Source organism: Octopus bimaculoides, chromosome 4 (assembly GCF_046866305.1).
Source record: "Octopus bimaculoides isolate indiv1 chromosome 4, ASM4686630v1, whole genome shotgun sequence".
Classification (NCBI taxonomy): Eukaryota; Metazoa; Mollusca; class Cephalopoda; order Octopoda; family Octopodidae; genus Octopus; species Octopus bimaculoides.
The window spans coordinates 103544439-103570150 of NC_142931.1; the positions used below are offsets into that span (position 1 = coordinate 103544439).

The following is a 25712-nucleotide window of genomic DNA, read 5'->3' on the forward strand; positions in this document are numbered from 1 at the left end:
ATAAGGTACATTAGAATAAGTGTCTCACCCAGAATTACAAGGGATATAGGTACTTAGAATAAGGTACATTAGAATAAGTGCCACACCCAGAATTACAAGGGATATAGGTACATAGAATAAGGTGCATTGGAATAAGTGTCTCACTGAGAATTACAAGGGATATAGGTACATAGAATAAGGTACATTGGAATAAGTGTCTCACCCAGAATTACAAGGGATATAGGTACTTAGAATAAGGTACATTAGAATAAGTGTCTCACCCAGAATTACAAGGGATATAGGTACTTAGAATAAGGTGCATTAGAATAAGTGTCACACCCAGAATTACAAGGGATATAGGTACATAGAATAAGGTACATTAGAGTAAGTGTCTCACCCAGACTTACAGAGATACAGATGAAGATTTCAACTCACAAACTAATAGTAATACAACCCCCTACTCACTCAGCCATACTGATCAGGAAAATTAATTAGGGTTATATAGGATGTTTTGAGAGTATAAATTAGGGCCAGAATAATTAATTAAATTGTTACCTTGAGTGTATTAATCAAGGCAAGGTTATTTAATGTAATATCATTGTAGTAGTTCTTAATGTCACTAAATGCTTTTTCATGGTTCTTCATTAGAGTAATAATTTGACTGTTTTTACGTTCTTCAATTTCATGAATCTCAACTTTGCGTTTCAATTCCAATTCATCACGAAGAGCTTGCATTTTTCTATCATATTTTTTTTCAATTTCTTTTGCTCGTCGCTCAAATTCTGCCTGTAAGTTTGTGATTTCTTCACTATTTTTCTAAAAGGAAAAAAAAAAAAAAAAAATCAGAATGAAATATTTCTATAAAACTGTTGCTGTTTCATATAATTTTCTTTTATTCAAATAACAGTTTACTACTACTACTACTACTACTACTACTACTACTACTACTGCTGCTGCTGCTGCTGCTGTTACTTCATCATCATTATCATCATCATTGTGATCATCTTTAAAAATTAGTAACACTTAGTCTGATGCCCAGTTCAACACCCTACAATACTTTAGCAGGGTCCACTTTGTTGAAAAGATTTGGATCCAGTTTAGTTTGAAAATAATCAAGACTTCTTTCTTCTCTCATTTCCTCTGATAATCACAAGAACCCTATGAAAATGTCATGAATACTTGTCTTCTGCATCTGATTAATCTTTATATATATATATATATATATATATATATATATATATATATATATATAATTATGTGGAGAATGGAGAAACAAACACAAGAAGAAGCAAGTCAATTGGGCTAGTTAGCCATTGATTTAATTATGTGGAGATTATATAATGAGTCATTTACGATCGTTTTGATGTGCCAAATGGTTTGGCAGATCTCTTCAGAATGTTGAGAAGTATGTTAAAGTTCATGAATATTTTTAAAAAATAGTGTTGACTAACATATTTAATGCCTGAGTATTATTAAAAAAAACTAATTAGAAATACTTATATGATGACAAAAAATGTTGACATATATTATGCTAATCATTTCAACATGTACAGGAGCCAACTCCAACCATGCTGTAGTCATACTAAACCTTCTCAGGAAAGCATAGAATCCATTGTGTTTGCTGATCAAGTCCATGAGGCAAAAATAAAGGTACATTTTTTTTTTATCTGTCCAACAATGCAATTTAACATTTACTTTTGTTAAGAAAACTAGGTTATTGTTAGAAGAGCAGACATAACTTAACACATTGTAAACTCTTATCCTTTCCATAAGTGACCAACCTCAATCTTTTCTACTATAGGCACAAAGCCTAAAACTTTGGTGTCAAGCTGGTGCCTATGCCATTCTCTTGGATAACATCAGGGGCTTGGAGAGGGGAGGCTAATATGCATGGGTGACTGCTAGTCTTCCATAAACAACGTCGACCCAGTGCATAGCTGGTGCTTATTTCATCAACCCCGAAAGATTGAAAGTCAACCTCAGCAGAATTTGAACTCAGAACATAAAGATGGACGAAATGCCACTAAGCATTCTGCCAGGCATGTTAATGATTCTGTCAGCTCACTGCCTTTAATTACCTCAATAACAGTCATTGATCTAACTGATAATATATATATTTTTTTTAATTACCATCTCTAGGTCTAATCTTGTCTAGAAATACAGGTAAAAATAGATCCCATTTGACCAATGATCTTCGTCTATCAGCATTAAAACAACTTCTTTTCCTGCTCCAAATTAACTTCATTCATATACTTCAAATCACCAGAAATGGGAATTTTGTTTTTTTTTCTTAGGACATTTTGAAAATTAGAGGAATAGAATTGAAAAATGAAATCGATTTCAAATTAGTTTTACTGCTGAAAATTGAATCCAAACTTAAATCAAAATGGAAAAAAACATAAATAAACAACTAAAATTCAAACAGATTGAAAAATGTAAAACTGAATTTCATACATGACTGCACATCTAAAGAAACATCCAGATTTAAAAACACATGAAAGATTGTAAAGTAAGCTTACCTTCTGCAGAGTTTTGACCATGTCTTCATGGGAGAGTTCCATTTCTTTCAGTTCTACCTTAAGATTTCGTTTATCCTTACGTAACTGTTGTTCATTACTGTAATTGGTCTCCTGAGCCAGTTTTAGTGAAACAGTGCTCTCAGCTTTTAACTGTGCAATATTGTTCTGATGTTCATACATCAAATGTTTTACTTTCTGTTTGTACACCTGTTAGAAAATTCAGAAAAGGCAAGTCAGTGAGTAACAGGTTTCCCATGATTTATCCAGTTCTAAAATAAAAGGGACTGATCTCTGCACTTCCCTTGTCAGGAATAACAGACCAATTTATCCAATTTTATGTTAGCATAGCTGTGTGCTCACTTCACAACCACATGATGCAAAGAATAAGAAAAAGAATAAAAAGAAAGAATGAGACAAAATATTTCTCTCTAGTCAACATTGACCATTTATTTCAGAAGTTTTAGCCAAATTTCCTGCAGTGCTGTCTTCTGTAGATGAAGTGACTGGATACCTCACTGTGATACCCAAGTATTTCCAGGTCGTTGTCGATATGTGTTGAATCCAGAATAACGGACTTGATATTTTAACTGCCTAGATTATATATCCCAACTAATATACTGTATATGTGTGTGTGTGTGTGTGTGTGTGTGTGTGTGTGCGTGTGTGTGTGTGTGTGTGTCTTTGTATATGTTCCCCCACCCACTGCTTGACAACTGGTGTTGGTTTGTTTATGTCCCCGTAGCTCAGTGGTTTTGGCAAAGGTGACTGATAGAATAAGTACCAGATTTAACAAAATAAGTACTAGGTCAATATGTTTGACTAAACCCTTCAAGGGGTTGCCCCAGCATGGCTACAGACCAATGACTGAAGCAAGTAAAAGATAAAAGACAATCAGCTGTCTTCGTGTCATAGATCTTCTCAAGAAGAACTGACTAGGTTTAGAAAAATATGAGGTGGATACTTCACCTTAATTTCAATTTGATGCCTTTCTTCCGCTTCTTCCATTTCTCTGTCTTTGTTACGTAGTTGAGCTTGAAGTTCTGACAACTTTTGCTGAGTTATGTCCCAGAAAGTGTGAACACGGTCACGCTCCAGCTGATGGAAGTTTCTTTCTCTTCTTTCACGATCAAGCTGCTCTCTCATCCGTACCACATGCTCTTCAAGCTGCAACAAAACACATGGATGAAACAGAGAAACATGCCGAGACAATGGCTTAGTATCAATCTCCATGACAAGATTTGGAATTATATCAACATAAAGAGTTTTAAACACTCAATTATAAAGTAATGAATTTATACTTACATTTGAACTTTAAGTTCATTTATTGCACTAACAGCAATTAAAGTAAAATGTTTAATTGTTTAAGTTATCATTGTCATATAAGCGCATGTGTGTATAAGTATATATATATATATATATATATATATATATATCACATGATCATGTGACCTACCAGACTATTAGATGTTGTTACACATTGCTGGTCACAATGCGCTTTGCATTGTTTTAACCTTCGAATGATGCTACCCTGCTGGCTAGGTAAGCAGGCCAAAATTCTCCTTGATTGAAAGAGGGACTGGAGCAATGTGAAATGAAATGTTTTGCTCAAGAACACAACGTGCTGCCTGGTCTGGGAATCAAACCCACGATCTAGTAATTGTGAGTGCAACAACCTAACCACTAGGCCACATGCCTACACACACACACACACTCACAACACATATATTGGCAAAAGTATCAAATTAGAGGCTAACAAATCAAATATATTTAGCTTCAGTTTATTTTTATTCTAATATAATTTTCCCTTTTATTCCAACTGTGTGTTACCAGGCCTCTGCAAAACTGGTAATAGGCCTCCATTTCATCTAGTTCTGACCAGCTATTACCTGTAGGTTTCATTTTATATTGTTTGTTATGTATTTCAGTAATCAGAATACAAGCTAAAAGGCTTGGTATGATTTAAAAAAGAAAACATCTTCTTCATACACATACATACCTTATGTTTCTAACAAGTGGGTTTAACCCCTCACATACCAGCTGGCTCCCCTACCTCTCTGTGTCGCTTGCCTTTTATAGATTAAATGCCTTAATTAACAAAACTCAAAATTAATAAAATTGAAATTCCTAGAGAAATATCTGAAGAGATACTCAAAGTAAAAGCCTGTTAAAAGACTTAATTGCTGAAAAATAAAAAATAAATGAACACCTAAAATGACTAACTACATTAACATCCATCCATCCATCTCTACTGACTATTCTTGGAAGGGTTGCAGGGGTAGAGTCCTCAGGTACTACTCCCATAGGGTCCTATCAGAAGTCATGAGACTCTCTGAGAGCTGAATTCTCAAAAATGACTAACTGAGATTATAGATATTATCCAACCATCTCATTCTTGGTCTATCCCTAGGTCTCCTGCTGGTTGGCTCAGCTTGAAGAATCTATCGTGATTATTCGCTGTGACATTCTAATCATATGTCTTGTAGTACTGGAACCCTGACACCTCAATGCAGAGAAGTAGCACCTGATCTTTGAGCTAGACAGTGTTACTCTACAGATCCTTTCACAAGGATCTCTGTAGTGTTATTCCAGAGATCCTTTCACAAAACCCCATTTCGGCCACTTATATTCACAATTGGACTCTTTTGGTTATTCGCCAACATACATGATCATAGGTGAGGATAGACATGAAAACTGAGTTGAAGGCAGCAAGTTTGGCTTTTTCACCAACTTGAAGACAGCAAATAAGACTTTTTCACCAATACACTAATAATGATTTCAAAATTTGGCCCAAGGCCAGCAATTTCAGGGCAGGGGATTAGTTGATTGTATCAAACCCAGTACTCAACTGGTACTTATTTTATTGACCCAAAAGGATGAAAAGTAAAGCCAACCTCAGCAGAATTTGAACCCAGAATGTAAAGATGGACAAAATGCCCAGCATGCTAATGATTCTGCCAACTTGCCACCTTATGCCAATACATTAATATTAATGAATGAATTATGAAGTCTTTAAATCTTACCTGTTCTTTTGTCATCTCCTCTGTGGAAACATTGTCTATGATGATGGGAGTTTTACCTCCTTTCCCAGATTTCTTACCCTTTTTACCGCCTTTCTTTTTAGGTGGCTAAAAAAAAACAAAACAAAACAAGAATGATAAACAGAGTAATTGGTGCCTGATTTATTATGTGGATCTCCATGTGGATAACAATATATTATATATAACATATTGACAAAAAGAAAACAGTCATAAACTACTTGTATTTGCATTTGTTTTTCCTGTTCCATGTTTTCCTATTACTTTTGACCACACTGTGTGTTTGTTGCCTATTCTGACATTAAAATCGCCCATCAATATGACTTTGTCATGATATGGAATTTTACTGACATCTGCAATTTGGAGCAGAAAATGTCATGCTTTTGTTCGGATGTTGATAAAATCAGTGCGTATGCACTGATAATGTGATGTGTCATGATGCATCACAACAATCTGTGTTGAAGAAACAGAACTGTAAAAGACATATTCACCAAATCCCAGGTAAAATCAAAACCATCATTGTCCCCATTGTGACTCCATAGCAAACGATCTACAGTAAAGTTGCTTAAAGTAGCTTGAAATCAATGTTTTTCTAAATATTCGTCTGCTTTTCTTTTATGTGAATTTCTTGTGTAGATTTGCAGCCTTTTTTTTTGTGTGTGCGCGCGTGCGCGGGGGTTTGTTTTTGTGTCTGTGTTTGACAACTACTGTTAGTGTGTTACATCTCTGCAGTTTAGCGGTTTGGACAAACGAAACCGATAGAATAAATACCAGGCTTCAAATAATAAATACTGGGATTGATCCTTTTGGCTAAAATTCTTCAAGGTGGTGCCCCAGCATTGCCAAAGACTAATGACTGAAACAAGTAAAAGAATAAAAAAATATATATGTATACATGTGTGTGCGCGTGTGTGTGAATATATGTGCTTTTGTGTTTGACCCCACCACCGCTTGACAACCGGTGTTGGTTTGTTTACACCCCCGTTAATAAACGAGTCAGCAAAAGTAACTTATAGAAGTACCAGACTTTAAAAATAAGTATTGGGGACGATTTGTTCAACTAAAATCTTTCAAGGCGGTGACCCAGCATGGCCGCAGTCCAATGATTGTAACAAGTAAAAGATAACCAATAATTCAGATCCCCTCTTATAAATTTTTGTTCACCTGTACATGAGTTGTGGCCCTTCACTAGCTTGCGATCTTGATTTCATCTTGAATTTTCAAGAAGCTATGCTCTTTACCAATTACACTCACAGAATAGAACCTAATGAGCCCAACCTACCATAGTCATTCTCGCGCCTTTCGTCGCTTCCCATCAACTTTTAGTGATAAATATTCTTTCCACAATAAGCACAAAGCGTGCAATTTGGCCGGAGGGGTCAAATCGATTATGTCGCCCCCCCCCATCCCAGTGCTCCATGTATACTTATTTCCCGACCCTGAGAGGATGGCTGGCAAAGTCGAGCTCGGCGGAAGTTACAATCAGAATGTAAAGCTGAAAGAAATACTTCTAATTATATCGCTCCGTGTGCTAACGATTCGGCTAGCTCGCCGCCTTTTTTAATGATGAAAATATTGATAGCAAATTTTATCAGAAGGTCAGTAATTTCGGGTAAAGGGTGTAAGTCGATTGCATCAACCCCAACACTCAACTAGTACTTATTTTATCGACCCTGAAAGAGCAAAAGGTAAAGTCGACGGATGAAATATCGCTAAGCATTTTGCCCCGTTTGTTAAGGATTCTGCTAAGTTCTAAAATTTGTTGCGTAGCTTTTTAAAGGGAAGTAACTCACTAGTTTAGCAGTGAATTATCCCTTCTACACTGTATGTCTTGCGACAAGAAGGAAACCTGACGAAAAACCGGGATTCAATGACTAGACCTGTGCCTGTTGATTGCATGAGTATCCTATGCTTTGTTGTTGATAAATGAGAGATATTGTATAACAGTCCTTTTCGTGCATTTCTGAATATAAACAAAATTCAGACATGATATAACAGCCCTTCTGTGTATCTGTGAATAATGACATTACTAGATTTGGGAATCATATAAATCAAATATAGACATTATGTACTTATTTGGTACATCCATCAGTAACGTCATTACTAGTCTTGGGTACGATATAAATCAAATACTATACTCTACTTTATATTGAGTTCTTTCACCTTGCTCGATGTAGTTAATATTACAGCATGCATACATACACGTACAAATATGTATGCATGTATACACACACACACACATACACACACTTGTATGACGCATTTCTGTATATCAAATTCACTCCCAAGATCACAAGATAACAGTGAGTCTGAGGCTATAGTAAAAATCACTTGCCTTAGGTACTGCACAGTGAGACTAAAGCAAAAATCATGGTTACAAAGTGAACTTCTTAACCATACAGCCACGGCTGAGTCCAAACATATGCGTGCGTGCATGCATGTATGTATTATGTATGTATAGGCACCGTTTTTTATACCCTTTTCTTCAAGAGCCTAAAATTATCTGTAACCATCAACCCCTATCTTAAAAATAGTTAACTTGTTTGATACAATAATGAACTAAGAAAACTGCAAATATATAACCCACAGAAAAACTATTTTATAAAGACCCCATGTTAAGTACATAAAACACATACAAAACCCATAAAAAAATATGTTAACATACCTTCCAATCCCCCATAGAATATAAGCAGGAATCTACTGAAGAACATCTCACTTAGATCATCAACATTGCCATTACTGTCAACATTTAACTTCTGTTTTCCATGCTGTCATAAGTTGGATGGCTTGACAGCAACTTGTAAGACCAAGGTTCCATAGTCTGTTTTGGCTCAGTTTCTATGGCTGGATGCTCTTCCTAATGCCAAATACTTTACAGTGTGTGCTGAGTGCTTTTTATGTGGCACCATCACCAGTACTTTCTTACGTGACACCTGCACCATGGAACCAGCAGCCACATCAATGCTTTTTACATGGCATTCTGGTTTTAGGATCTCAATTCTGTTGTGGTGAGCAGGTCTTCCTGATTACAGCACTATGCCACATATCTTATTCCTCTGTCATTTCCTTCATAAGTCTCAGCATTTTGAGATGGCCTTCAATACATCATCCCATGTCTTCTTAGATCTCCCTCTTCCACAACTTCCTTCCACTTTAACCCTTTAGTGTTTAAACCGGCTGTATCCGGCCCAAATATTCTATCTGTTTTATGTTCAAACTGGCCAGAACCAGCATCTCACACCTACCCTGCAATGTCATTCTAAAAATAAGCAATTACATCTTTCCTATCTTGAAGCTACAAAATAATATCAGATATATTTTTTTTAATGTGAATAAATAAGGATTACTTTTGACAAATTAATCTGAACGCTAAAGGGTTAAGCGACGCACTTCTTTATGCAACTATCTTCATCTATCTACATCACATGACCAAACTTGCACACTGCATATAATTCCTTGTATGCCCAACTTCTCTCTCAATGCACCAGTGCTCTGTTGTATATGCTACTCTAATACCTTTTGATTCCAGATTCTGTTTCCACATCTCGAATTTCTTTTCTAAATCTATTACAGAGGGCAAGATCATCACCATGCAGTAGTTCCCATGAGCTTCCAGTCTTAAATTCCTCTGCTATGACCTGGAGGGCGATGATGAAACATCTAATTTCTCCAATGTTTCTAATATGAATTATGATTTTTGTTTCATGCTCATAAACTCAAATATAGAAAGACTGTCACTTCAATCATAGAAGTTTTAAAATGGTTTCTGTGTCTGAGACAGTAATTTTGTGTGCTAAAAATGGTGCCTATTATTACAGCACTCCTTAAGGCAGTGAGCAGTGAACAAAATGCTTAGCAGCAGTTTGTCTGTCTTTACATTCTGAATTCAAATGCCACTGAGCTCAACTTTGCCTTTCACCCTTTTGGGAATGACAAAATAAGTAACAGTGGAAGACTGAGATCAATGTAATTGATTAACAACAAGCCCTAAAATTGCTGGCCTTGTGCCAAAATTTGAAACCATTATTACAGCACTCCTTAAGGTGGTAGAATTGTTATCATACTGGACAAAATACTCAACAGCATTTCTTCCATCTCTACATTCTGAATTCAAGTGCATCTGAAGTTAACTTTGCTTTTCAGCATTTTGCAGTTAATGAAATTAGAAACAGTGGAGCACTGGGGTTGATGTAATTGAGTAACCCGCTTCCCTAAAATTTCAGGCCTTGTATCATAGTAGAAAGGATTTTTATTACAACACTCTAGATGATTGAAATATGATGAGTAAATCAATCAACATAACAAATGTCTGAGACTCAATATCTAATCAACTGAAAAGGTTTTTCTCTCATTATTGCAAAATATCAACTGTCATGAGCTGTTTCTTTATATTACCATTGTGCTGCATTTCTAAGCAATGTAACTTAAGCTAAGTCCTTTGTAATTATGTGTCCAGAACATCTGAAGACAAGCATAAATAAACAATTAATAAGTTGTATTAACATCAGTTTATTAATCACATAGATTCACATCCTGGATCATTATCACATTTAAAAGTCATGTAATCTTTCTGCATTTTTAGCATCTATTACTTTTTCCGAATTAATGTCTTCTTCTACCATTAAAAAGCCACTATTTTCTAATGGTATTTTGTTTTACATTTAATTTTGAAGATATGAAAGAACGTGAAAATATTTTTTCATTTGGCTGCTTCTAAATTCACTCTGATAATATTTGTTGCACGAAATTTTAACTTTTGCTTTGAATTTATGGAGGAAATACTATTGAAATTTGTGAAAAGATACAGCAGAAAACTAGGTATACAGCTATTTTGGAATCAAGGGTTGAGATTTTAAATAAATATATAACTTAATATCTATATCTATATATATATATATAACTTAATACACACATACACACACCCAAATCATGCAATATGTATGCTTTATAATATATATCATGCAGAATTTATATATTTTATATAACAATAACTATTATGCAATATGCACTTCATATAACAATATATATTGTGCAATACAATAAGATAATAAATATTGTGCAATATATATCATACAATACACACATAAATACATAAGTACACACACACACACATACCTTGCTTATCAGTCCTTTAATATGTTAACATTTACACTGCATTTACAGACTGAAGCAAATGTCTGGTTATGAACTGAAACAAAGAGGAAATATTCCAATTCTGCCAAGCAGAATGGATTTGTCAGGTTTTCTCAAGCACCAAAGAATCATCTTGCAGTTGAGATTCCAAAGCAAAGAGATATCAGATTGAAGTAACTCTCTCAAGCACAGAATAATTGGTTTTCAACTGAAACCCAGAGCAAAGAGACACAAGGCTGAGACAACTCTCTTAAAACATGTCAAAGCCATCTTGCAGTTGATCTCCAAAAGGAAAGGCAAGAATGATTTGGAAAAGCTCATACATCTAGAAGCCCAACTTGCAATTGAGACAGAGCCAAGCAGAATGTCAAGGCTTGCACAACTGGTTCAAAACAGCATGAGATAAATTTCCACAGAGAGTAAAACAAAGAAGCAGAACAGTCACTGAGAGAAAATGAAAGAACAGGATTATTGAAAGCCTGGCAAGAAATGCAACTGATGGTCCTTTCTACAAGTAATTCACTGATAGGATGAAGAGTCATTTGGCCTCTGTTTTTTTTCCATACAAATTTTATCAACTGCTTGTTGAATTAAACTATCTTAACTTCTTTGAGTGAAAGGTAAAGCTTGCTCCACTACCTCCTTCTCCATTGAAAATAGTTAAAAAGGTATGTAGCTTAGTGGTAAGGGTATTTGGCTAACAATCATAAGGTTGTGAGTTCAATTCTTAGTGATGCGTTATGTCCTTGAGCAAGACATTTTATTTCATATTGCTCCAGCCCACTCAACTGGCAAAAATGAGTAGTATCTGTATTTCAAAGGGCCAGCCTTGTCACACTTTGTGTCATGCTAAATCTCCCTGAGAACTACATTAAGGGTACATGTATTTGCAAAGTGCTCACCCACTTGCATGTTAATTTCATGAGCAGACTGTTCTGTTGATTGGATCAACTGGAACCCTCATTGTTGTAATTGATGAAGTGTCAGTTAAACCAATAGGGAAGAATTTGTTTTAGTGTAAATATTGGTCACAGTGTACAGACCTGCAATGAGACCCCAATATAGATTGAAAATCAATTAATGGCTGTTCATCATTTTTTCAATCTACAGACAAATACCTAAATTTGACATGTTTGTACATGTATTACATATTTTATATCATAAATTGATACTATGTAGACAAGGTTCTCCATTGACAGACCACTGATATCAAATAACGTGTTAACCCTTTCACATTTAAACCAGCCACATCCAGTCAAAATATTTTACCTGTTTATGTTCAAACTGGCCAGATCTAGCATCTCACATCTACCCTATAATGTCTTTCTAAAAATACACAATTACATCAACAAAATTTCAAAGCTACAATATAATACATGATCAATTCAAAACAATGAATAAATAAGTATTTCACAAAGTATTCTGAATGCTAAAGGAGTAATCACTGTAGTGACTTCATTTAGGCATAGAGCAGATTCGAACCTGAATCTGCCAATTTCCTTTAACATTTCAACAGCACTTTTCTCATAGAAAAACAATAGTGACAGCAGTTACATTTAACATATGACTTTGCCAAGCCAATTTATGTCTTTTCCATTTAACTTTTTTGACCTCTTCTATACCACCAAAAGTTGAAATTAGATAAGGTCAACCAACATCAGGCTGTCTCTGCAATATACCTATTTTCCTAACTAGTTTTGTATAGTTATAAAAACAAGAACTCCATAAACCAAAGTCAGTTAGTGAGAACCGATTAACAGGGGAGTTGGCTGACCAGCTGAACAAAAAGCACAGAGGGACAACTATGGTAACTCACCAACGTAGCAGTTATTTTGTCCCACCATTCTCACTAGCTTACTTTCTCTTCTCTACAACATCACTCTATCTTTTTCCCTGTTGCTAGAATGAGGAGAACATGAACACTATACAAGAAAAATCTACGATATCTCTCTTTACCTTGCATGCTTTACAAATTATATAATACATACCAGCCCATTGTGGTTTGGCTATAACAATATGTAACAGTAAATAAATGTTTGTTTACAACTTCGATCACTGTTCTTTCATCTTGCACATCTGCAACATCAACACCTGGTAACTGCCGACCCCCAACATATATCATTACATTTATCGTTACAACACTAATGGTATGCGAATTAGTAAACTCCGTTCTCTGAAGCTACTAGATTTGATATGTATATAAACAGAACAGATACTTTTTTTTTTTATAGAATTGGTCTCTGAGGAGACTCGAAAATTGATTAAGACTTCATTACTTTTCAGGTAAATCTATTATATAAAAGTCAATGTCTGTGTGTTCGTGTGTTACTTATAGACTCGAAAACTACTGGACCGATCCTAATGAAATTTGGAACACAAAATCCAAGCCTAGGGAGAAGGGTAATGCCATATGTTTCATACAATTTTGAGGGGGCATAAAAGGGAGAAGAAGCCCCTGTGAAAATTCATATGCTCCAGATTTTGATGAAATTTGAACTATAGGTATTAGAAATAAATTTTAAAATCTACCCAAAATTTCCATTTCTTTGGATGATTCTAAGACCCCCTAATAAGAGCTTAACCCCCAAATTTTAGTCATTTTTCATGGACCAAAATTACTGAATGGATTCTTATGATATTTGGAACTTAGATTCAATGCATAAGGGCAGGCATAATACAATATGTTTGGTTTGAATTTGAGAGGGCTTAAAGGGGGCAGAACCCCACCATGAAAATTCATAAATTTCTAACGTTGATAAAATTTCAACCATAGGTAATTAACACATATCAAGAAGTATTCCCAAAGTTTCTGTGGGGGTCTTAACTCCCAAATTTTAGTCATTTTTTATGATCCAAAACAAGGTCAAAAGTACTGAATGGATTTTTATGAAATTTGGAAATTATATTCTATGCATAAGGGCAGATGTAATGCAGTATATGTTTGAAAGTGACGGGGAAAAATGAGGTCATAACCCCCATGAAGATTCATGTATTTCTTTCTGTTGATGAAATTTTAACCATAGATATTAGACACAATTGAAGTAATATTCCTAAAATTTCAACTTCTTAGGAGGTTAGTAAGACCCTTTTATGGGGCTTAACCCCCACAATTTAGTTATTTTTCTTAAGCCAAGACGAATACAGTTGTAGTCATGGAAGCTGTAGAGTCACCCGAGGATACAAGATGAGCATTATTTGTAATTCGGTGGTACAACAGTGTAAGAGTTTGCTTTGAGATATACTTAGATTGCGATTTCTACAATGTGGTGCATAAATTGTCAAGTAAAGGAGAGGCATCTTTGCCTCCACTGATTCAGTTGCAAAGTGTTATTTTGAGTAAAGTTATTTGGTTGCAGACCTCCTTTGAGTCTTTTTATTATCACTGGGTTAGAGATAGTCCCCAGATGATAACATTGATTTCAAGGCCTTTCCAGATAAGTGATTTGTCATTCAAAGAGATTTATAGATTGCAAATTTATTCTGTTTAGTTATCTGTCAGCATAGTGACCATTGGCAAACTCCAGAGGTGACACTTTCATTTCGCCTTAGCCCTCATGTCACACAGTTTCTAATGTTTATTTGTGGTGGGTCACACCCTTCCAATTGCTATAGATCCGTATTGCATCTTACCGTTGTGCCGGTCACCTGTATGGTGAGGAATCCTACATTGGGGAGTGGTAATGACTAGGGTAGGGTAGCTGACTGCTTATTGTGATCATTCATTGTTTCATTTCCTCTAGCTTTGCTCTCTTTTACAAACCCATTGAACATTCATATATTTCCGATTTCAAAGAAATTTGAACAACAGATATAAAACACAAGTTAAAAAAGATTCCCAACAATTCAACTTCTCTGACTAACTTTAAGACCCGCTAATAGGAGCCTAACTCCCACATTCTAGAGCTCCATTTTTCAGGAGCAAAAACCTTTGAATGGGTTTTATAAGATTTTGGAATCTGGGCATAAAGATGAGTAATATGCCACGATTAGACTTTTTGTTAGGGTGTGTAAAGAGGGAAAGAACCCCCCCCCCCATTAAAATTTTTAATCTCCAATTCTGATGAAATTTGAATCATATGTATTCCAGTGCATTAGAGAAACTATAGAAGAAAAGTCTAATTCTTCAATTCCATGTGACTCGGGCAATGCTGGATATCTCTGCTAGTTCAACATATTTGTATGTCTCCTTTGTTGGTGTATGTATGTGTGTATAGACAAGGGGGTGCTGAAGAGTTCCTGGTTTTGAATAATACAGGAGGATCAGTTAATTATTTTATTCAATATATTTCCCTTTTAGATTCACACACTTATTGCAGTGGTCCTTCAGCCTTTCTAACTTCTGTAAAAGAACTTTGAAGGTTGGGCCTCCTAGCAGGCCTTTTGCTACACCCTTAAAGCTAGGAACTTTTCAACCCTACCTCGTATGTGTGTGTGTGTGTGTTAGGTAAACACAATCAAGATTAAAAAAATTTTAAGCTCAATGCGAGAAGTACAGTTTGTAGTTGATATTTTGGAACCGCGCTCTCGTGTTCAATTTGGGGCAAACGATGACATTTTCTATAGCCTCGGTTCTGTTCATACTTTGTGGGTGAGACTGGGGAAACGGAAACTATAGAGAAGCCTGTAAGTCAAACGGTACAGCCTTGTTACACCCTGTATCACACTGATTCTGTCAGAGTATTAATTTAAGAGTACACATGTGTTTTTGACATTTATTCAAGAGTAAGTAATTTAGTTGTTCAAAGAACTGAATCTTCTCCGCGGAACGACGGAGATCCAACATCATTACCATATGTCAGAAATTAAACCAGTGTTCTAATTACTGAGTATGGATGAAATAAAAAGAAAGACTTATTTATTGTTAAAATTTACGTTCCTTTTTTCATCTTTTGCGGAATGTATATTCGTTTAGCGACTACGCTCACAATAATTGTAGTTAAAATACAATTACACCAATTAATTATTCTTAAAATATGACTTTGAAAAGAAGAGCAAAAAAAGTTTAGGGATGAAGTCGTTGGTGGTAGAGTTTACATTACTTTAGCACATGGTTTATTTTTGACGTTTTATAACATTTTAAAAGTTTATAAAACCTCACGAGATGGAATTGACACTTATTACCAAGTTCGTTTAGTTTTATTTATGTAATTCGTAAACATAATAATCCCTCTAGTCATTTATTTAAATTATCGTTAAAAATCATAAAAATATTTACCATTTTGTGTTGTAATTGTTTTTTCGAGAGAAGGTAAGACTAGAGAAATCCAATGGCTCCTTCTATAGTAACGGTCACAGTTTACATTAAATGTTGTTAGCAACAAGCCGGAACTGAAACTGTCTACGGTAGAACAAAAACTGGTTTATTCAGACAATAATAAAGTTACTTGAGAGTTGCGACAGTTACTCTGAGTAACATTATTCGGCGGGGGCACTTGTTATTTTCGTTTCTTTCATTTTATTTTGACAAGTCATTATTTTTGTTATTTCCTTCATCAAATTTCGTTATTTTTGCCGTTTCATCAATCGGTTAGGATTGTGATGAGGTAACAGCAGAAAAACTTAAACCTACATCGAAAAGCGTTTAATGGCACACATACACTCACTTTTATATTTCTACTAATCAGACACGAATAGTTTTTGTTGAGATCTAAAATATAGTGGGACCAGGGCCGTCTTAGCGGCATTATAAGCTCCCAGGCAAATCAGTGCAGTGGACCTTATAGTATTTATTATTGACAATCCACAACATACATGGATAAGAAATTGGGCCCTTAGACGCGTGAGCCCCCTGGTAAACTTGTCCTGTGCGCCCATGCCTTAGGACGGCATCGAGTGTGACATCTTACAAGTAAAGCCTACCCGTCAGATAAAAATAAAAACAAACGGTTCGTTAAGTACAACAGTCATTTGACACTTTAATTTGTTGTGTTCCTGAAATAATTGTGCTCTATGAATTGTTAATTCCGACCATCATCATATAAAATTGAAGATCTTATCCTTTTGAAATACCTCTTCTAATTTTATTGAAAATTTGCAAGCATATGTGGTAATTCTTGCTAAATAAGAAAACTACAAGAATATTTTTTTCCTTTCCTTTAAGAGATTAGGGATCTTTGGTTTTAAGCACATATAACTGCAGGGTTGACAATGAAACCAAAACAAACCGGTAAAATATAAAAATAGACTTGGGAACGTAAGAAAGCGAAACGAATAGGTAGATGTATTAAAATTAGTATTAAAGATTTTTCCTTTTTAAATGCTTGATCAGCCCAATTTTTTCAAGCTATTACATACATATCGTTAATAAAAAAGAAACATTGCTTATAAAAATATATACATATCTGAAAGTAATTACGTATTGAAAACTCATTTCCACATGTTTGTGTGATTATTTATTTATTTTATTTTTTGAGTTTTAAGTTCCTCTTAAGAGAGTATAAACCGGTCGCTAACAAAGCAACTAGAATTTTTGAGTTAAGAGAGCTCCCAGCGTTTGTGTATATGATTGAGCTGGTGAGCTGCACATGCCCAAATTTTTGCATCTATTTATCAAAATAATCTCAGATGGAGAATCATTGGAATGTCTTATATATCTTCACTGTACTGTTAATAGGTTGAAGTTGGAGAATCCGTGTCAGTCTCTTTTGCTTTTTCTTTGAAAAACCTAGTATTTCTTGGTTTTCATGTAAATTTGTAGGTACATAGCTAATGCACCTATGATGATAAGTACGAATGAGAATTTATAGTTAGGGTACAAGAGTTGTAAGTTCCATTTTAATCCACCTTAAATATTGTCTTTCCCTGGACTTTAGGTGTTACATTCACATCCACTGAGCAGATGAGAATACATGACTTTTGTTTCCTGTCCCACAGAACAACATCAGGTCTGTTACGTTTGCACTGAATTGCTTTTTTATTGGAGTGTTCCACCAGTATTCCTTGTTTTTAAAGATGTGAATGCTTGCTGGTTCTGATATGCCTTTGTTGTATACAACAGGGCAATCCTTCCTGTGGATAGTGCTGTAAGTAGTCTTTGCAATCATATGATGTCTCAGGGACAGGTAGTATCTCATAGATTGTGATGCAAAGGAAGAAAAAAATAGAAGCGAAGGGAGAATTGTGGTAGTCTTACTTGTTGGTCTGGGAAAAGGGTCGCTTCAACGACCATGTGCTATCCGTTGTCGTAAAATTTAACACATCCGCTCTCATGTGCTGTTCAACACTGACTGACTCCTTGCGCTTCGCTGACCCCGCGTGCCCACCACAGCCCTTCTGGTGGGACCCACAGGCCCCACTTCCGACAGGACATGCCTACTCCCTCACTTCCAATCCTTCCCTACAACACAGCCTGGCTCGTAACACTACACGTCGTCCCCCCCCGATCTGTAGATCATTCAATCAACTTGCCCACACCCTCTTCTGAACCCTGACCACACACCGTAATTTGTCTCGTAATCAGTCAACCAGTGAGGAGGGCACCACTCTCTGACTGCCATGGGACTTCAGGTCTGGCCTCAGTTCCTGACATGTTGCTACTGGCTTCATCCTCTTGTCCATTACTGTTGGTCCCATCTTCCATCACAGTGATGATCCTGTGCACATCCAAAACATGTTGTGGCATGCCATCTATGGACACATTGTTCCTCAAATTCACAGAGGTTATTGTCCTCTTTCACCACTGTGATGTGCACCGTGCATTTGGGGGTTTAACCTAGACTTCTTCCCCGACCTGCACAAAGGCATGCTCCTTCTCTTCTGCAGGATGTGGCGATGTGGTACATGAATGTCTCCACTCGTACTTGAATATTTCCCTGTGTGGCACTGACTCCTCAGCCTGTCCCATCCTGGGTGATATATTATACCAAAAAACAGCCTCGACTGGTGAGATGTGGCCCCTCACTGCTATGGTCTTGATGGTACGATGATGCCTCTCCACAACCCCAGTGCCACTTGGCCAGTATGCCACCTTGAAGAAATGGCTGACATGTCACTTGTCAAGCATTTCCCCCAGCACCTCTGAGCAAAATGCAGTGCCATTGTCTATAAGCAGCACATCCACGGGGCCTCATTCTAGGAATATCTCATTCAGTATTTTTGTGATTTCCTCCACGTCTTCATCTCCCTCCATATGGCCAACCACCCCAGTCTGCAGTCAACCATCAAGAGGTATGTCCCCTGCTGGTAGTGCGTCATGTCCACTGCCAGTCATTTCCAGTTGTGTTCCACTGGAATGCTTCCTGCCTCATGCACACCTGGAGCAGGGTCAATGGACTGGCACTTGTTGCAGCTCCCAACTACTCTTTGCACACTCTGCCTGGTCATATCAGAGTCAACTTTCCTGGCTAGGAACAGGGTACTGTCCACCCCCATGTGATGCATGGTATGAATTTTCCTCAGCTCCAAGTCACTCAGTCAACACACTGCAGCCACTCTTTGCTCCAGATCCTCTGGCACCTGCAACCAGGCTTTCTTTACTCTGGTCAGGACGTCTGCTCTATTCCTCTCAGAGGGCGCAAAAACTACACTCAGCCTCAAGTCAAACTCGGCACCTAACTCACCCAGAATTCCCAAATGGTGTTTTATCAGTATCTCTGCACCCACTTTGGTTCACACCCTCTGCTCGCTGGTGACCACTGATCCAACCCATCTAAGTACAGTGACCAAATCAGTCCAGATCTCGATGGTATGCAGCCCCCCACCTCAAGGCCAGATTCAACCCCTTCAACATGGCATCCAGCTCCACCACGTTGATGTGGTTGCAGTCGTCCTTCTTCCTAAGCCAGGTCGCATCCTCCACCATGACACCTCCAATTTCCAGGACAATTCCCAGTGCTATGCTACTGGCATCACACCACATGATCCCATTCTTCAGTTTGGGCACATACCAGTTCCCTCTTACTGGGTCCTCCACAGTCACTGTCTCCAAGACTTCTTGCATTATGGAGGTTGTGTTCTCGCCCACGTTATCACTCCACCTCACTCCTTCAGCTCACTTTTTGATGAAGCTGCATGCTATCTTGAGCCATCCTGCAATCGGGTAGTGTCCCAGCAGCTTCCCACATACAGAAAACAGTTCCTGCATACTCGTCTTGAACCCCAGTTCTGGGATCTCATTCCCTCTCTGAAACACCAATGCGCCGGCCTCGTTTCTCCGTAGCTTGAGTCCCAGTGCAGCCCCTCCTTCCAATGCCTCCGGCGGTTTGGCAGTTAGCCCAAAACTCTTCAGGTGGCTTATGACCTCCTTTGCCGACACTATGCTCTCATCCATCAGAACATCATCAATATAGGAATTGGTGGCTCTTTTCCTTTTGTCAGCCTTTCCCAGGATGGTTTTGAGAATCGTCGCCATAATCTTCGGTGCTGAATTCAGCCCGAATCTCAACCTGGTCAGGCAGTATGTCCGTTCCTTATACCTTACCAGCTGATATCTCCACAGTCTCTCAGCCACATGCAGCTGCAGGTATGCTGACTTCAAATCGACGATTGTGGAGGGCCCTGTCATCTGCTTCCACTCTTTCACAGTTTCACTACAAATGTCTGTAGCTTCACTGCCCATATGGCACAATACATGGTCATTCAGCTCTCAGAAATCCAATACTGGCCTGACTTTATGCTTCATCGGCTGCATCACTGCCATCAGTGGTAGCACTCCACTCTCCACTTCCTCCTTCCAAGGAATCAGAATACCTTCCTAGATCCATCAGTCCACCTCTCCCTCGAACTCACTTGTTAGTATTTTTGGGGTTTTCACATCAATGGGCTCAGATCTCATCAAGCATCCAATCAAGCAGCCCAAATTTTGGTACGAGTACTGGTACTGCAAACACATTGTGGGCCACTGTTTTATTGAATGCAGAGAGTTCTGAGGCCCAAATTTTCTTTATTTGGATGTAATATTCTTTAGTAACACATGTTTTGTTACAGGTGCCATTGTAAGATATATTTTCATCCACCCCTAGATACCTGTAACATTCCTCGTCAGATACAGGGGAAACAGTCAAACCATTGATGGAGATGTTACTAGTCTGGTTTATAGTTTTCCCCCTTTTCACAACTATATAACAACATTTATCCTGACCAAACTACAACCCTACATACTTTGAGAATGTTGTAACTGGGTCAAGGCTCTTTTTCATCTCATGCATATTCTTTGCATAAAGTTGCATCCACAAAGAAACAGTGTGTAATTTTGGTATTTCTGTTTCCTTGTGAACAAGTGAGATATTCTTCAGACTTCTTTAATATGAATGACAAGTGGGTTACAGAAAGTATGTACAACATCACAGAGAGGCTGTCTCCTTGGATGCATGTATATGTGCAGATTTGTATGTTTTGTTTTGTGTATATATTCTCATACATATAGTTGCATATCTAGGCATGCTTATATATATTTAAATGATAAACTTTTGGAAAGTTTTACAGATTTTTACAGTTCCAGTGATGGATTGGATCTGTAGTCATCAAATCAGCTTTCTTCTTTCTGGTTTTGAGAAGCCTAATTTCTCAAGATTGGTATTTAGGCAGTACATTACATATTCCAGGGCCCCAATAATTACAGGTATAAACATGTATGTATGTACACACAAAAACAGACAGACATGCACTACACACACACACACACACACACACACACACACACACACACGTATTTACATTACTGTCTTGAGTCCTAGGACTACTAGAACCATTTACCTGGTTTCCATATCATATAAGGGACTGTAATCCCAACATTCCCCTTTATGGAATGCCAGTCCATCACAGGATTTTTCATTTACAGCAGAGTGGACTGGAACAACTCAGCATAAAGTGTTTTGCTAAAGAACCAACACACTGCCTGGTCAAGAAATTGAAACTGTGATCTGTGATTGTGTACAACACCCTAACCACCAGTATACGAGCCTTCACTATACACACAAACACTTAAATATTTTCTTTCATTCTTTTCTTTTACTTGTTTCAGTCATTGGACTGCAGCTATGCTTGAGCATTGCTTTGAATCGTTTATTCGAACAAATTGTTCTCAGAATTTAAGCCTGCTAGTTATTCTATTGGTCTCTTTTGCCAAACTGCTAAGTTATGGGAATTTAAACAAGATGACACTGGTTGTCACTCAGTGCTGATGGATGAACACAAATACAGTGACACACTCACATATGCATACATGCATGCACACACACACACACACTCACACACACACTTGTGTGATGGGCTTCCACACAGTTTCAAGTTCACTCACAATGCATTGGTTGGCCTGGAGTTATAATAGAAGACACTTGCCCAAGGTGCTTCACAGTGGGACTGATCCCCAAACCACATGGTTGCAAAATGAGCTTCTAAACCACACAACATTACTTTCAAGTATTTCCTTTTTTTTATAAGAAATGTTTTCTTTTTTACCATGCTAGTGGAATAAATTTTAAAAAATTAAGCCATTTAGGAATTAAAGAAAATTCTTTAATAATGGTTTGAAATTTTGGTATAAGGCCAGCAATTTCAGTGGATGGGATAAGTTGATTACATTGACCCCAGTGTTCAACTGGTACTGATTTTCTTGACCCTGATAGGATGAAAGGTAAAGTCAACCTTGGCAGAATTTGAATTCAAAGCGTAAGGACAGATGAAATGCTGCTAAGCATCTTGCCCAGTGTGCTAATGATTCTGCCAGCCTGCTGCCTTGAAATATGTAATAACCCTTTCTGCTGTAGGCACAAGGTCTGAAATTTTGGGTGCGGTGGCTAAGCTGATTACATCGACCCCAGTACTTGTTTAGTACTTATTTTATCAATCCCAAAAGGATGAAAAGCAAAGTCAATGTTGGTGGAATTTGAACTCAGAATGTAAAGACTTGATGAAATGCCACTAAGCATTTTGCCTGGCGTGTTAACATTTCTACCAGCTCACTGCCTTAATGTTTCCCATTTTGGCACAAGGCCAGCAATTTCAGGGGAAGGGGTAAGTTGATTATATCAACCCCAGTGTTCAACTGGAACCTATTTTATTGACCCAATAAGATGAAAGGCAAAGTTGACCATTGTGGAATTTGAACTCAGAACATAAAGAGAGGCAAAATGCTTAGCAACATTTTGCCTGGCATGTTAACAATTTTCTTAGCTCACTGCCTTGAAATCCATAATAATGACATTTAATATACTTGCATATATGTAAGGCAGCAAGCTGTCAGAATCATTAGCATGTCATGCAAAATGCTTAGCGGCATTTTGCCTCTCTTCGTGTTTTGAGTTCAAATCCTGCCAAGGTTGACTTTGCTTTGCATTTCTTCAAGGTTGATTAAATAAGTACCAGTTGAACACTGAAGTCAATGTAATTGTCTTAACCCCCCCCACCAAATTGCTGACTTTGTGGCAAAATTTGAAACCAGTATATTTACATATTTGTTTCACTTGCTTGGGATATGAAAGTGTAATATTTCCAGATTGTTTTGGTTTTATTATCAACTAGCAGAAACACCCGGCGTTGCCCGGGTTAAAGAGAATAATGAAATCTAAAAACGCTGTCTAGACTACGCAACCCTCAACTGTTAGTAGCTACGATACCATATTTCTACATTAATAACTCTCCAATCCATGCCAGCATGGAACATAGATATTAAGTGGAATGCTAGAAGAAAGTTTTCACCTCATATGTATATAAAGTAAATACACGTAATTCAGAAACACGTTTTTGTGTATCTTATTTCGTAACCAAACAAACAGGTACAGATTATAAATAATGAAAGGCCAATTTTGGTGGTTCATTTGACAGAGCTAGTAGAGAGACAATGCGATGATAAATCTGAGGTTGGATCTTGAAAGTTTGGATGAATGCTGCCTCAGTTAAATCTCTTGTGGTTCCAAATGATGTCATCTGTAGTACAGCGTCGTATTGTCTAATTTTGTTTTGCAAATGTTAGGAATCTTGGTCAGTTGATGATAACAGTTTCTTCAATAGCTCTGGAGGTTGGGGATTGTGGAATTGTTGGGAATGTTTTTAACTTTGGTGTTATATGTATTGCTTGAATTTCTTTGACATATGAAATATATGTATTTTCACTGGGTTTGTAAAAGAGAGTTGTGTAGCTCTCGAGTTTTAGGGATTCACACAGACACACAGACAGACAGACACACATTCTCATCTTTATATATAGAGATATATATACACACACACACGCACCCAAACACACGTATATATATATATGTATATCAATATAAATATATGAAAGTCAATGAAGTTTCGTAAAAGAAGGTGATCATGTACATATTTTCTTGCTGTTGTGATTATAACACCTCGTTGTAAACAATGTTCCTTGTTTTCCCTTGTGGAGCATATGCAAATAGGTTTTTTTTTGCTGCCCTCCCTTGAGCAGCCAACATACAGTTGTCCATGTGAAAAGCGGGGCTCTTCCAAGAGAAGACCAGCTACAGACAGTGCTCATCTGTTATGTTCGGGTTAAAATTTCATCAACATCAAAAATATATGAATTCTCATGGGAGTTATGGCCATAATGCATAGAATATAATTTCAAAATTGCAGACAAAATTTACAATCGATAAATGCCTTAGAATAACCAGTCTCTCATCTGGGAAGGCCTTGAAATCAATGTTACCAACTGGGGACTATGTGTGTCGCAGTGATAATAAAAAGACTCAAAGGAGGTCTGCAACGAAATAATTTTACTCAATACTTTGCAAGTGAATCAGTGGAGGCAAAGATGCGTCTCATTTACTTGACAATTTATGCACCACATTGTAGAAATCACAATGTAAGTATATCTGAAAGGGTAGTCTTACACTGTTGTACCGTTGAATTACAATTAATGCTCATCTGTTATGTTCGGGTTAAAATTTCATCAACATCAAAAATATATGAATTTTCATGGGAGTTATGGCCGTTATGCATAGAATGTAATTTCCAAATTTCATAAAGATCCATTCAGTACTTTTGACGTAGTTTTGGATAAGAAAACAAATGACTAATGTGTGTGTTTGTGTCCATGTGTATGTGTGTGATGGGTGTATATATGTATAGATATATGTATGTATTTATATATATGTATATGTGTGTACATATTACATGTACATCTATATATATATACATCTACACATATGTATACATATACATGTATGCATATATATCTATACATATACGTGTACATATACATCTATATATATATACATCTATATATATATACATCTCTCTCTCTCTCTCTGAAAGTATCTGTCATTACAGTATCGAAATGTGATTGTTTCAGTTAGAGGAATAATGTGTACATATACATCTCTCTCTCTCTCTCTCTCTCTCTCTCTCTCTCTCTCTCTCTCTCTCTCTCTCTCTCTCTCTCTCTTTCACTCTCTCTCTCTCTCAAAGTACCTGTCATTACAGTACCGAAATGTGATTGGTTCAGTTAGTGGAATAGTTTCATTTTTAAAGTGAAAGTATTTGACATGAGTGTTTTTGTTTCACTTTTGACACGAAATACTTAAATAGTGGAGGAGATATTATGTTGCCGTGGGTTCGAACCCTGCAAGAAGTTAAAATTTTTTTTTGACTAAAACACAACTGGAACCCTAAGTAAGGCATGTGTAAAATTTGAATGAAATTGGTTGCGTAGTTCTCGAGTTTTAGGAATACACAGACAGACAGACAGACAGACACACATTCTCATTTTTATATATATATAGATTACTTAGTTATATGTACCTTAACCAAAGATCCTACACTTATATGTATCTAAAACCAAAGATCACTGATAAATTAATGATAAGAAAAAAAGGTTACACACATTTAAAGAACGAATTTTTATTCATTTGATCAGATCTATCCATTCTTGACATCCCATCTAGCAGTTGTATATGTTCCTATAACAACCAATAGAAATCATTTTGAGATTAGGTTTAAAAGCTGCATTAGTTTATGTTAAACTATTACAGTGGTATTTACAAACAAATGATACAAGTCAAGTGTGTCAGATATTTTAAGGTTGAGTGAATATTAAGGGAGGTGGTTGTGAAAGAATGCAAAAAGCATATCAACCTTCTCACATTGTGTA

The 25712-nt window shown here is 36.8% G+C and overlaps 1 protein-coding gene and 1 long non-coding RNA gene across 4 annotated transcripts in view; one reads left to right on the forward strand and one right to left on the reverse strand.

Moving 5' to 3' along the window:
* LOC106883776 (dynein regulatory complex subunit 4) overlaps positions 1-16020 on the reverse strand; it is a 28587-nt gene extending 12567 nt beyond the window's left edge. The window contains exons 1-5 of one of the 3 annotated variants that reach the window (XM_014934907.3): positions 15882-16020; positions 5519-5623; positions 3465-3662; positions 2499-2705; positions 535-795 (exon numbers count right to left, since the gene is read on the reverse strand). In XM_014934907.3, coding sequence (XP_014790393.1) covers positions 535-795; positions 2499-2705; positions 3465-3662; positions 5519-5623; positions 15882-15884 — 774 coding nt within the window. In that variant the 5' untranslated portion in view covers positions 15885-16020. Of the gene's footprint in view, positions 1-534; positions 796-2498; positions 2706-3464; positions 3663-5518; positions 5624-6697; positions 7316-15881 lie in introns of those variants that run through there. The other 2 variants (XM_014934906.3, XM_014934908.3) reach the window with 2 other exon arrangements.
* On the forward strand, positions 7370-12716 carry LOC149136190 (uncharacterized). Its single transcript, XR_016241635.1, has 2 exons — positions 7370-7646; positions 9107-12716. It is a non-coding gene; the product is annotated as an uncharacterized LOC149136190 (long non-coding RNA).
* Positions 16021-25712: the final 9692 nt, after the last annotated feature.